This window comes from Dreissena polymorpha, chromosome 13 (assembly GCF_020536995.1).
Source record: "Dreissena polymorpha isolate Duluth1 chromosome 13, UMN_Dpol_1.0, whole genome shotgun sequence".
Taxonomy (NCBI): Eukaryota; Metazoa; Mollusca; class Bivalvia; order Myida; family Dreissenidae; genus Dreissena; species Dreissena polymorpha.
The window spans coordinates 20,699,230-20,711,530 of record NC_068367.1 but is presented as its reverse complement, the minus strand read 5'-3'; the positions used below and the strand labels follow the sequence as shown (position 1 = coordinate 20,711,530).

General features: G+C 35.1%; 1 protein-coding gene across 1 annotated transcript in view; it reads right to left on the bottom strand.

The window, feature by feature from the left end:
* Positions 1-1,585: 1,585 nt before the first annotated feature.
* LOC127855511 (uncharacterized) overlaps positions 1,586-12,301 on the bottom strand; it is a 127,086-nt gene continuing 116,370 nt past the window's right edge. Inside the window, exons 12-16 of the mRNA XM_052391168.1 lie at positions 10,087-10,201; positions 8,533-8,718; positions 7,532-8,328; positions 3,717-3,869; positions 1,586-2,030 (exon numbers count right to left, since the gene is read on the bottom strand). Of these exons, the coding sequence (XP_052247128.1) occupies positions 1,836-2,030; positions 3,717-3,869; positions 7,532-8,328; positions 8,533-8,718; positions 10,087-10,201 (1,446 nt within the window). The 3' untranslated portion in view covers positions 1,586-1,835. The remainder of the gene's footprint in view (positions 2,031-3,716; positions 3,870-7,531; positions 8,329-8,532; positions 8,719-10,086; positions 10,202-12,301) is intronic.

The following is a 12,301-nucleotide window of genomic DNA, read 5'->3' as shown; positions in this document are numbered from 1 at the left end:
GTTGCCGATCATTGTTGCACATGAGATACGACTAATCCTTTAATATCCAAATAAGTGACATCTTATTGCATGCATTTTGTTTCTACGGAAAGAAAACTCTTTGTCGCATATGAAATACCGGTATTGAAATGTTTCTAGGATTGCAACAACAAATACAGCGAATGCTAAGTACATAGTAAACGCACGATACAATACTTTTACGGAGTCAAATGTATGACCAACTTATTTAACATTCGAATAAGTTACATCTTATTGCCTATATTTTGTTTCCACGGAAAGTAAACTCTACCCATGCGTTCAATGAGCAGGGTGTGTATCACGATCATAATTAAGTAAAAACTTTAACTTACATGAGCATTGTATCCTCATTTAGTTTTCGTAAAATTCGAAATGAGTTTAAGCGCTTAATTTTATGTAACCAAAAGTATTTTATAGTTTTGAGTCCGACTCAACCCCGAGTTTAATTGCTGAGATTTGAGATTGACTGACATGTTCCTACTTAGCTGAGTGGAAATTCAAATCTCAACTTCTGAGTTGAGCTCGAAAATTGAGGACATTAATGATACTGTGCCCTGGGCCATAGCTTATAACGTTACTTACGGAAAATCTAAGAAGATTTCTCAAATCTGCAAAATTACTTTGGCTATTTCTTGTTTATGTATTTTCATATCAAAATGTTTAAAACAAGTGAAAAATACTAATACGTTTACAATTTTATCATGTTGCGAGCAGAAAAATATTAAATTCACAAATATAATTTAATCTTTAATTTGCTCTTAAAAGAATGACTCTAGTTAAGATTCACCTAAGGAGATTTATGAATACTGACTCTAAATTGTTGGCAGAAAAGCAATATCATATAATACATAGCACGTTCTTTGTCGTAAAAGCCATGTTTGCAAGTGTGCGGCGTTTTTGTCGAACGTTGAATTATGTAGGCGTGCTTTTAAATCTAAATGCGACCCGTAAAGCATGAGCATTTCAGTCAAATTAACAGAGGTACGCGGTGTTCGATAAGATAAAATCCGTAACAACTTTAAATGCACAAAACGTTGCTCAAATCATCTGTTATTCGTTGTTGCAGTACCACATAACAAAAGACCTTATTAGATAGCATGTCGAATCAAAATAATGGAAGCGTACATTGAACAGTTCACTAACATGTCAGCAGAACAACTTTAGTCAGCATTGTTTATGTTTATATAAATGCTATCATAAATAACTGTCGAATGCCGTTTAAAGTTATGTTATCCATCGATTAAGTGACTTAAGCCGACTTAGAGCTCGGTATCACTTCAACCAAATCACTGAGGTGCGCATGTTTCATTTAGGAAGAATGTCAAGCAAATAGTTCAATGAAATTCGTTTTGTTCTGCATCACGTCTGACTCAATCCAATTGACTATATTAGTCAGTTTAGTAGCCTGACTGTCGACCAAATAATTGAAGTAAGTGTATACAGTTTTTAGTTTAACCAAACTATTGACGCTTACGGTGTGAATGTTCAGTAGCAAGTAACCTAATGACAATATGGTGTTAAGTTCAGCTACACGTCTGCAAAATTACTAAACCTGCTACAACTACAAGACACAGTTTTACGGTTAGTAAAAAATCGCCAAAATTTTGAAAGTTCAATATTTTTTTCAGCCGATATTGACAGTAGATTTATGTTGCCGATATCAACACGAATCAACTTTTGTCAGCAGATACCAATAGTCGAAGTAAACATGAATACACTTTTGTCAGAAGATTTAAAAAAACAATCAACTATTATCAGCAAATTCCAAATGCCGAAGTCAGCATTAATTTAATGTTATCAGCAGATTTCAAAACCAATCAACTGTTGTCAGAGGATTTCAGCAGCTGTTGCACGACAATTTTCGTCTTTCGAACGCGGTCGAAGTCAGGAATGTGCTCCACCATGGAGTGCTTTACGTGCTGGTGATCCTTGACGACGTACTCCGTGTCAGCGAAGCGGCACGTTTGACGTTTTACAATCACTCGGCCTCCTGGCTTCGGGGCGTCCTGGGACTGCGAGAAAAGTAACGTTGAAAGAATGCGTCAATGAGCCTCGTTCCGGTAAAACTGAGATGAATGCATGTGCGTAATGTGACGGCCCGGGTCAGCCTGTGTTGTCCGCACAAGCTAGTCTGGGACGCCACTTTACGCTCTTGCATTAAGCCCAGTTTTCCCAGAACGAGGCTAAAATAATAAAATGAATAATATCATTATCGTATAAATAATCTTATAAAGATTGACCAATGTTAAAGGAGTTAAAGTTTAAGAAAAGATTATTAAGATGTTTGATAAATGTTGCGGAAAAACGAGTGTCCCTTGTCGTTTAGCTATTGTTGTATTTAATGTTTGTAATGCATAGTGTATGTTTGTCATTGATGTATACGACCGTACACTAGTTAATGCATTAAACGAATGCTCATAACATACTTTTTGTGGAGGGTGATAGAAGATAAAACTCATAAAAAGGCGGACAGACGAATTAATAACGGCTTGTAAAATACTTATGCCGTCGAACGGTTGTAGTACAGTTTATATATGGCAGACGGACATAATATTATCAAACCAATAACTGGTTGTAAAATACTGGATAATATAAGTTTTAACGTTAAATGTCAAGAAAGAAAACATTATGGCAGGCAGGCTAATAAATGACTTCATGTATACACTTCCACGAAAAAAGGGTGGTTAGATAGTATATACCGAGTATATGTGGTACCGGGCTTACCAATAACTGATTGTAACATGTTTTGCGGTCACAATTTATTTTAAAGTGTTAAGATAAAATGAATGGATATAAGGCAGACGGATCACATCAAAAAACGCGTGAAACACACATTGAAAGGTGGAACAATAGTATATTTTTTGTCGGACAATCAAGACACATACGTTGCGAACGTTGTTTTCGAAGAGGAATGAATCAAAACATGCTTAAATACATGCCCTTAAAGGGATCTTTTCACGCTTTGGTAAATTGACAAAATTGAAAAAAGTTGTTTCAGATTCGCAAATTTTCGTTTTAGTTATGATATTTGTGAGGAAACAGTAATACTGAACATTTACCATGGTCTAATATAGCCGTTATATGCATCTTTTGACGATTTTAAAACCTAAAAATTATAAAGCGTTGCAACGCGAAACGATTGAATAATTTGGAGAGTTCTGTTTTTGTCGTTAAATTTTGTGAAACTACGAAGATTGCTTATATAAGGTATAAAATACTACAAGTATATGTACTCGGCGGAATAGCTCAGTAGGCTAAAGCGTTTTTACTTCAGGACTCTGGCAAAACTCCAGGGGTCACTGGTTCGAAACCTGGTCCGGGCAATGTTCTTTTCCTTTTTTTAATTTTATTCTTGATTTTTTACTGGAGCTTTTACGATCCAATGTTTACATTTATCGATATAAAGCATTTAATGAATAAGTTAAAAAATGCCAAAATCTGTGAAAAGGCCCCTTTAAAGTGCCGTGCCAGATTAGCCAGTGCAATCTATACATACTTATCAGGGACGACACTCTCCGTAATAACTGGATTTTCGCTAAGAAGACACTTCCATTTAACAAAAAATACCATAAAAGCGGAAAGTTTCGTCCCTGATTATCCGGTGCAGACTGCACATACTAATCTGAGGCGACTCTTGGCGAAAATGCATTAAGTGCCATTTTCCCAGAGCTACACTTAATTATTGTACGAAATCTTACGTCGAGCTTGTATCGTTTCAGGGGCGGTAGGTTTTTCGTTTTATGTCCCATTCCGTACTTGATGTGGAACGCTTGTATCCGGTTCTCGAGCAGTTTCAAGGACGGTTCGCTCGTCAAGAAATCCTTGTATGGCGTTTCTTCCTCCAGTAATGCCTGTAAACACCGAAATTATAGATTAATTGTTATGAACATATTTTTCGTATGTTATTGTACGCCTTTTAATTTAATATTTTTGTTTACGATAATACTTATGTTAAACATGTTGATTATGTTAATTACTGGTGTTGAACCCAAACGTCAATATGTTTTTGTCCAATCATATTGCGTAATATAATCACGTGAGCTCTTTTGTCATTGGCAATCAAAATCGATCTTGGTCATTATGGCTCGAATGGTTGCATTAGGCACGGAAATCATAACCTTATAAATATTATATAATATATACATTAATCATACATGTTGACGGCAAATGGCTCCCGTTATGTTGCGTCTTTGTAAAAACAATACTCAGTACACGTAAAAGACGTGATGTATTATTGGTAAATAAATAAAAGAAATTGAAAATATAGCATTTTTAGTCACATTAAGTCGAGCCTTAACTATAATTATACTATAAAACGCGAATTTATACGTAAGTGTTTTTGCAAGAACATGTGTCGACGAATAATGAAGTACTTCTTGACAAGTAATTTGTTTATAAAAACGTATCTGCGCAGAAACAGGATGTTATAGGATGCTATCTTTAATAACGTGTGCTAAATGTATATCATACATATATCAAGCACAATCTTTGACAAACAAAGTCGAAAAAACTTATATGATCTATATGCTTTTTTATTTTAACCTCATGGAAATTCATTAAAATATCAAAAAAACTTATTTATTCAAGATTTAAACTTATGTCAAAATGAAATTAGTTAAAGGCTCTATAAAGGTGAAGATACGTAATTTTTTACAGATTTTTAAATATTGTTTTCATATTTTATTTATAAAGGTTATCAAAAAACAATATATATATATATATATATATATATATATATATATATATATATATATATATATATATATATATATATATATATATATGCTATTGGACATAATATAAAAATGAGCAATACATTTTGTTTTGAGCTCAAAATAAAGTGTCCTCCAAGTCAATTGTGTTTACAAACAATCAGTTTATTTACCTCGCTGTTTACTCGCGAAAGAGAAAGTGAAAGTGACTCAGGTCACCAAAAATATAACGATGACTTTTAAAGTTTTCCGGTATCACTCACAAAGTAGGTCTCTTCTAAATGGTTAAAACGTTTGTAGTGATCTAACAAGTTACTTTCTGCTGGTTAAAAGTTGTTTAAATAGAATTAAAATTGAATTTTCTTTCGGCTATTTTAGAATATGTCAACGCTCTGAGGCTACACATCACGTTAGTTGCAAAACTGTAAACATTTCTTCCAATTATCAAACGGGGTTATCTTCAATAATTCTTGACAACGTTGTACCTAAGCTATGTCATTAGCAGTTTTTATGCAAGAGTTACTAAAATCCGGTAAGAATAAGACCAGTTGATATGCATAATAATTGGATCTGTGACCTTTATAGAGCCTTTAAAATAAAATAAACTACATTATTAATATATGAAATTTCATGAAAACGAAAAAAAATGTAATCCATATGTTTACAATTATTGGTATTAATGTGTATACAATCTTAATACACGCCATTTAAACTATAAAACAACTAATTTATCGGAATATTAATTAACTTAATTTTCGTTCATGAGATAATTGTATAGAAATACAGTGACGTCACTTTATTACTGTCACCGGTACACAAGCCGCATAACGCATCTGAAATATTTGCGTTTAAACTACGCCTATAAATAATCACTGCATATATAAAAGTGATGGTGATTTATTTTCGGCCAGTATGGGATTAAAAACCCCGACACTGGGTACTAGTCCGTCATCAACTGACATTTGTGAATTAGTCCAAAAATAGCGATGTGTATCTCTTCCATGATGTAATGCTCGTCAAGATTTTGGCATGCTTTGAAGTTTGTCATTAAATGCTTTATATTGATGCCTGTGAACATTGGATCTAAAAAGCTCCATTAAAACAAGAATAAAGTTAAAATAAGACAAAATAACCCGCAACGGGACTCAAACCACTGACCCTTGGAGTAAAACTCTAACGCTTAGAACACTCGGCCATCCGTGGTCATAAGATGAGTGATGTATTTTTACTTTATATAAGCAATCCTCGTAGTATCACACAATACAACGACAACAACTGAACTCTCCAAATTATGCAATCGTTTCACGTTGCAACGCTTTATAATTTTCAGGTTTTTAAATCGTCAAAAGATGCATATAATGGATATGCTAGTGCATGGTTAATGTTCAGTATTATTAATTCCTCATGAATATCATTACTTGAACGAAAATGTGTGAAGCTTTCACATTTTTTATATAATTGTGTCTAACAAAACGTGAACAGGCCCCTTTAAACTGAGGGTAAAAGTAATTGTGGGACATGTTGGAAGTTGAAAATAGCGAATCATATTTCCCATAATACTTTACGGTAAAAAACAGAGATCGGTATGACTCGGTGTGAAAACATTAAGTATGAGGTGTGTTAGTTATACGAGTATGCAAACACGTATATGCACACGAACTTAAACATAAACGTGATTATACAATCAATACTGCATTCAAACACACATGTTTGCAAAACTGACGAATAAACCATTATTTAAATATAAGTCGCAGACTTTCTAAATGAATTTAAAAAAGTGTAAATAAACGAGCGAAATAACAAAACGGTTATTACATATAAGGTAAACCAGTTTTCTGAACATTATTTAGCGTTTGTAAAACGGAACAATCCAATAATTATAGAAGAACAAAAACGGAACATCCTAGTGTTTAAGGTAATGTTCGATTTATTCTCGAGACTTGGTTCGAAAAACTAGTAAGACCAACATAAACGTGTTCTAATTTATCTTAGTAGTTTATAAGCGTACATCTGACAAGTTAAGACATCGCGTGACAAAAATCAAAAATACACGAAACTTTTAGCAAGTCCCTTTGAATGTAGAATCAAATGCGACCCGTTCTGGAAAAACTGGGCTTAATGCATGTGTGTACATTTTCGTCTCAGGTTAGACTGTGCAGTCCGCACAAGCTCATCAGGGTCGACGCTTTCCACATACACAGGATTTTATCTTAAAAGACTTTCTTTATACGAAAAGTAAATAAAAGCGGAAAGTGTCTTTCCTGTGCGGACGCAAAGGTTTATTTGGGACAACACTTTGAGCGCATGATTTAAGCCCGGTGATCCAAAAGCGAGGCTCACACATACAGGAAGAACATAACCACTCATTATGAAACATACAGGAAGTATATAGCCACTTATTATGGAACATACAGGAAGTATATAGCCACTCATTACGACCCTTGAAGCGGACGGGTTCATACTCACCACAATGTCTACCTGATGAGTAAACAGTACACGCATCACATTATTCTTATTTAAGAAATGAAATTAAAAACGTGAAATACATCGCAATCGACCATTGTCGGCTAAGGTGCTACTTTAAAGTATATAAAATATACTCAAAGGTGACCTACCTACATACTATTATTATTTTGCTTATGATAATTGAAATAAATTACTCGTTTGACCTAATCAACTGCAAGCGTCACTGCTGCCAGTAAATGCTCGCATTCTTTTAATGATGCATACTAATTTAAGGACGTTTTAAACAATTGTTAATATTATTCTGTAACTCAAAAACACTGGAAACAATCCGTTACCTTCGTCAGCCTGTCCTGTACCCTCTGGTTCACAAACTTAATGGCGGTCTTCCAGTTCAGAGATACGTTGCTTCCACTGGTATCTCCCGTCCTCGCTGATTCCTGGCCATGATTTAAGCTTAGCTGGGAACCATCGAGTGCCGGAAGGCTAGGAACGTTTTCTTTCGAAAACGTCGAAGCCTCAGAGATGTCGAATGTTCCTTCAATGGGCGCATTGTCTTTATTGTCCGCGCTTATTTGAATTGACGGCGCCTGTTTGTTGGGGGTTTTGGACTTCGCATGTTTGGAAGCTTTAGTCGAAGCTTTACTGTTATTATCTCTCTCTCTAAGATGTGTCGTTGTCATGTTATCAGGCGTTTGTTCGGAGAGTATTTTACTAGCACTGCCTTCACGAAGTATTATCTCTTCTTGCGTTTTCTCCTCGCGGATTGCCGGCAGCTTAATCTCATGGGTCGAGAGCTCGGTCACAAAAACTGGAGGGACCGGTTTATGAGCACTGGCTTCGTGGCTTGACTTTCCGTTGCTGGAGTTTTCGTTTTTAAACTCTGTGAGATGTCTTGGTACATCGATAGACGATGTTTCGCTCGTTTCCGAAGCCGTGTCGGCTTTGCGCACTGCTTGCATTAAAGCGATAAGTCCTGGTTTTACCGAATCTTGGGATTCGGAAACATTACTGTAAGAACTCACTAAAGTTCGCGGAGTATTAGAAGGCACGGTTCTAACGCTGAGCTGTTGATCGCTTTTATTATCCTTTTGAGGTTTGGGGGTTCTCTTCTTAAATTTCTTCGTTTCCATTTCTGAAATGAAAAACAACAATTAACCAACGTTAAATTAGATACCGGTAAATAAAATATTTCTTCATGAGCAACAAATAACGGTGATTGCGAATATTTTATTAACAGAACTGGAAAACAAGCATACGAAATGTCAGACTCCGATTTAACACACGCGCCGATATAACACTTATGGTAATCGCTGCATAAACAATTATGCGCACGCACCTATCACTTCCGCCTCCATCATCTGATGCAGGGATTCGCGAATTTGCGCGATACTTCGCGGCTTCCGGTTGTTTTGCGTCTTGATCACTCTGCGTCTTGTCGGCGGGTCAGCGTTGCCAGATGCCTTCTTCTGTTGCTCCCTGATTTTGGCCTTCTCGTGCATAAGCTCCCGGTAGTAGACGACGCCTAATTGCAAACGTTCATCTTTTTAAACGTGAAATAAAAATAAGTCGCGCTCCGATAAAACGGGGTTAATTGCATGTGCATAGAGTGGCTAATCAGAGACGACTCTTTTCGAATAAACTGGATTTTCGTCAAGCAAAGTCTTCCTTGAAACGAACAATACAATAACAGCGGAAAGTGTCTTCTCTGATTAGCCTGTGTGGCTTTCAAGGGACGACACTTTACGCACACGCATTAACCCCTCTTTTCTCAGAGCGCGGCTCAAATAGTGTTTCAAGGTATTGACGAATACTCCCTTCCTCGACGCCGGATTTTGGTATTTTGTTTCAAGTTGTTATTCTTATAATATCATTTAAATTCTATGTTGAAAAGGGAAATTTATTTGAAGCATTTTAAATACAGTTTGATAATAATACGTACATGCAAATCTTCGTATCATATGAAGAAACATTTCATGCAAATGTAATTTATGTGGGTTGATAACTGTATGACTACTTAGTCGCGTAAGTTTTGATCAGCGAACATAAGAACATAATAACAAGCACGCGTCAATTATAATTCAAATGTACCTCTGTAGCGTCATACAGAAGGGGTAATCACGTGATATTCAAGATGGTGACGGCAATGCCGAGACAAGTATTTTTCGCCGTTTCATACTCTTTATTACTAGTATTATTTTTTTAATGTCGCTCACTTTCCAGTCATATCAGCAAGAAAGTTACTAGCGTGTATTTCGTATTTATATACGCTCTATAATTCGACTTTACTCGCCGCGAAATTTCTTAGCGGGATGACCTTATTACAGCTCCACTTAGACTATTCGCGGGGAGTAACGTCAATATATATAGCGAATTTAAAAACGAAATGAACGCTATTTTCTTTCTTATTAATGTGGCTGGAAAGTGATCGCATCACAAATGAACCAAAAGTTATAAAGGGTATACAACGGCGAAATAAACGTGTTTCGTCATGGACGTCGCCATCTTGACTATCATGTGGTTATCCCCTCTGTCATAGGGAGGATAAACGCCCCATCTTTGTGTCAAACAATAATTTCTCGAGACTTTGTTCTCTTCTTTTATTAACAAAACAACGGGACCAGTGATCATTAACATTAATACCGACGAGAAGTGTTTATAAATGTGCTGAAGAATTATAATGAACAAAGTAATGCGGTTTTTGTTAGTTGTTCGTTGTTTTCCACACAAAACATATGAAAATAAATTGTTAAGTAATTAAGGCACACATAAATAAATTGAATGTTCAAATTGATACTCATGTCCAACGCTGCCCTGTCAACAACGCTCCATTAACAAACACAACGTGGATATCACGTACATAAACTGCCGAGTTCTAAATTAAATTATTTACCAGGCACAATTGGTTTGAGAAGCATCACTTCCTTTCCCTCCCGGAAGTACTGAAGCAGGTGCTGCATCTCCTCCTCCACGTCCGGTACGGACTTCGATGTTTTAAAAGGTTCCACCTGAATACGAAAATGTGAATGTCAATGTCAACATATTTATTAAAGCTAAATTGCATCGAAAACTAAGGCTTTTTGAAACTTTATTAAGGCAGTGTCCTGGTAATTATATGTACTAGGTTTTCCTTCGGAAAGATCTAAAGAACGCTCCCGCTTTTGAGATCGCACACGTGGCCTCCCGCTCGCTAGACGGACACCACATCCATAACGCCAATGCGACCCCTTTTGATTCGAAATTTCAATCAAGATTATGTCTATCGATGAAAAGGCAATATTTCGATTAAGTTTCCGTCTTCCGGTGAATGTGTACAACTTCGATTACGATACCGTTTGAATGAAAAATATGTTGCTGAATAAATTACCCTTTTACTGGCACAATGTCGATGAACATGATGTGTACCAGTTTATATATACAAATATTGATTAAAATTATGTTAACCGATTCACATAAAAAATATAAAAAGCAAGGTTTACCGGTTCATATTAAAAAGTTGTTAAAATTATGTTTCACGGTTTATGTATAAAATATTGAAGAAGATTGGATTAAAAAAAATTGTAAATTGTCGAGATAGTATAAACCGTTTTACTTATAACATGTGGGAGAATAATAAGTTAACCGGTGTGTTTGTAGTATCCTAAAGTATTCCCTTGTGAGTCACTTTAGAAAATTTTTCAAAAATAAGCCCTCCGCTTCACCCGCAGGTTAAAAACCTTATTATACATTTCAGTTCTTTATTTGTTCAAGAACCCAATTTCCAAATAACGAGGAACCAAACAAATGTAGTAAAATTCACACATACGCAACAAACACACACAAAACGAGCAAACGTGGGAATGGTCGATGCTTAGAATCGGGGGTTTAAACCGGTTTTAATGTGCTCAAAACCTCACACGTGGTTCATTTATTCGTTAAACAATTTAGTGCAAATAACCTCAATTTTTAAAATCAAACATATATGAAATAATATGCATTTTAATTTAATTACCATTTAATTACCATTCATCTACTAAATGGTTATATACACTAACAGACCAGAGTACACAAACTGTAACCATCTTAGGCACGATGAAGTTAAACCAAAATGAGTATCAACTACCACTGGTCTTTATCAAAAGGCTATTGGGCTATAGCGATATATACCTTAACAGGTAAACAGGCCGAATTACAAAGCTTGGTTGTATATGTATATCTTAAAAATAACTTTCGCCAGAAAGTTTACTTGAAAGTTTAGGTGATATATTATAACCGTGTGTGTTAATTGCACAATGTTAGAGAATTTAATGCTTTACCTTTTTGGATAAATAATCAATCTTGTCCTATTTTGACATTAACTATATCATAATCATTAAGTGAAATGTATTTTCTAATAATAATAATGTGCATGCACTTATCAGTATCCAAAACGTCCTCATACATAAACATTGCAAGTTTAAAAAGGCTACACTATCTCAAAATATATCAAAATGCACATTAAGCATTTTTTCTTCCGGTTTGTCATTTACCCCACCAACTTGTCATGTCAAATATATCAAATTATGGATCATATTCACATTAAATATTATATCATTATATTTTTTATTCCCATACTTGTGTATAAATTTAGTTGGTAAGATTATACATAAACTATTTCAGGAACAAATTGAAACATGTCATAGGCAAAAAACACGTTTTCTGTAGCCAATGTTTATGTATGCAGTCATATTCTCGCATTTAATTACTCTATTTCATAAAAAAACGTATTTGTGTTATTAGAAATAAAATGTTATCACTTACTTCAATTAAAAAGATAACCACAATCGTGGAAAATAAATTTTGTTTGTGTCATTTATGAAAAGAAGGTATTTTGTTGATTTTTTTTCGGCCTTCTTGTAGCCATCTTGGATTTAGATTCCATGGGAACAAAACATGTTTTAGGAACACAGATTTTATTTTACCTAAGACAATGTACACAATCATCAGTATATTTGAAAACAAAATTCCAATCATGTTGAGCTCCCGTTCCTATTAGACTCAAGTAACCACGCCAAATGACCTATATGGTCAGATAGAGTTAATAACAAAACAAATAACTTCCCTTTTGTTTACGCTTTTTCCCCAAAAAA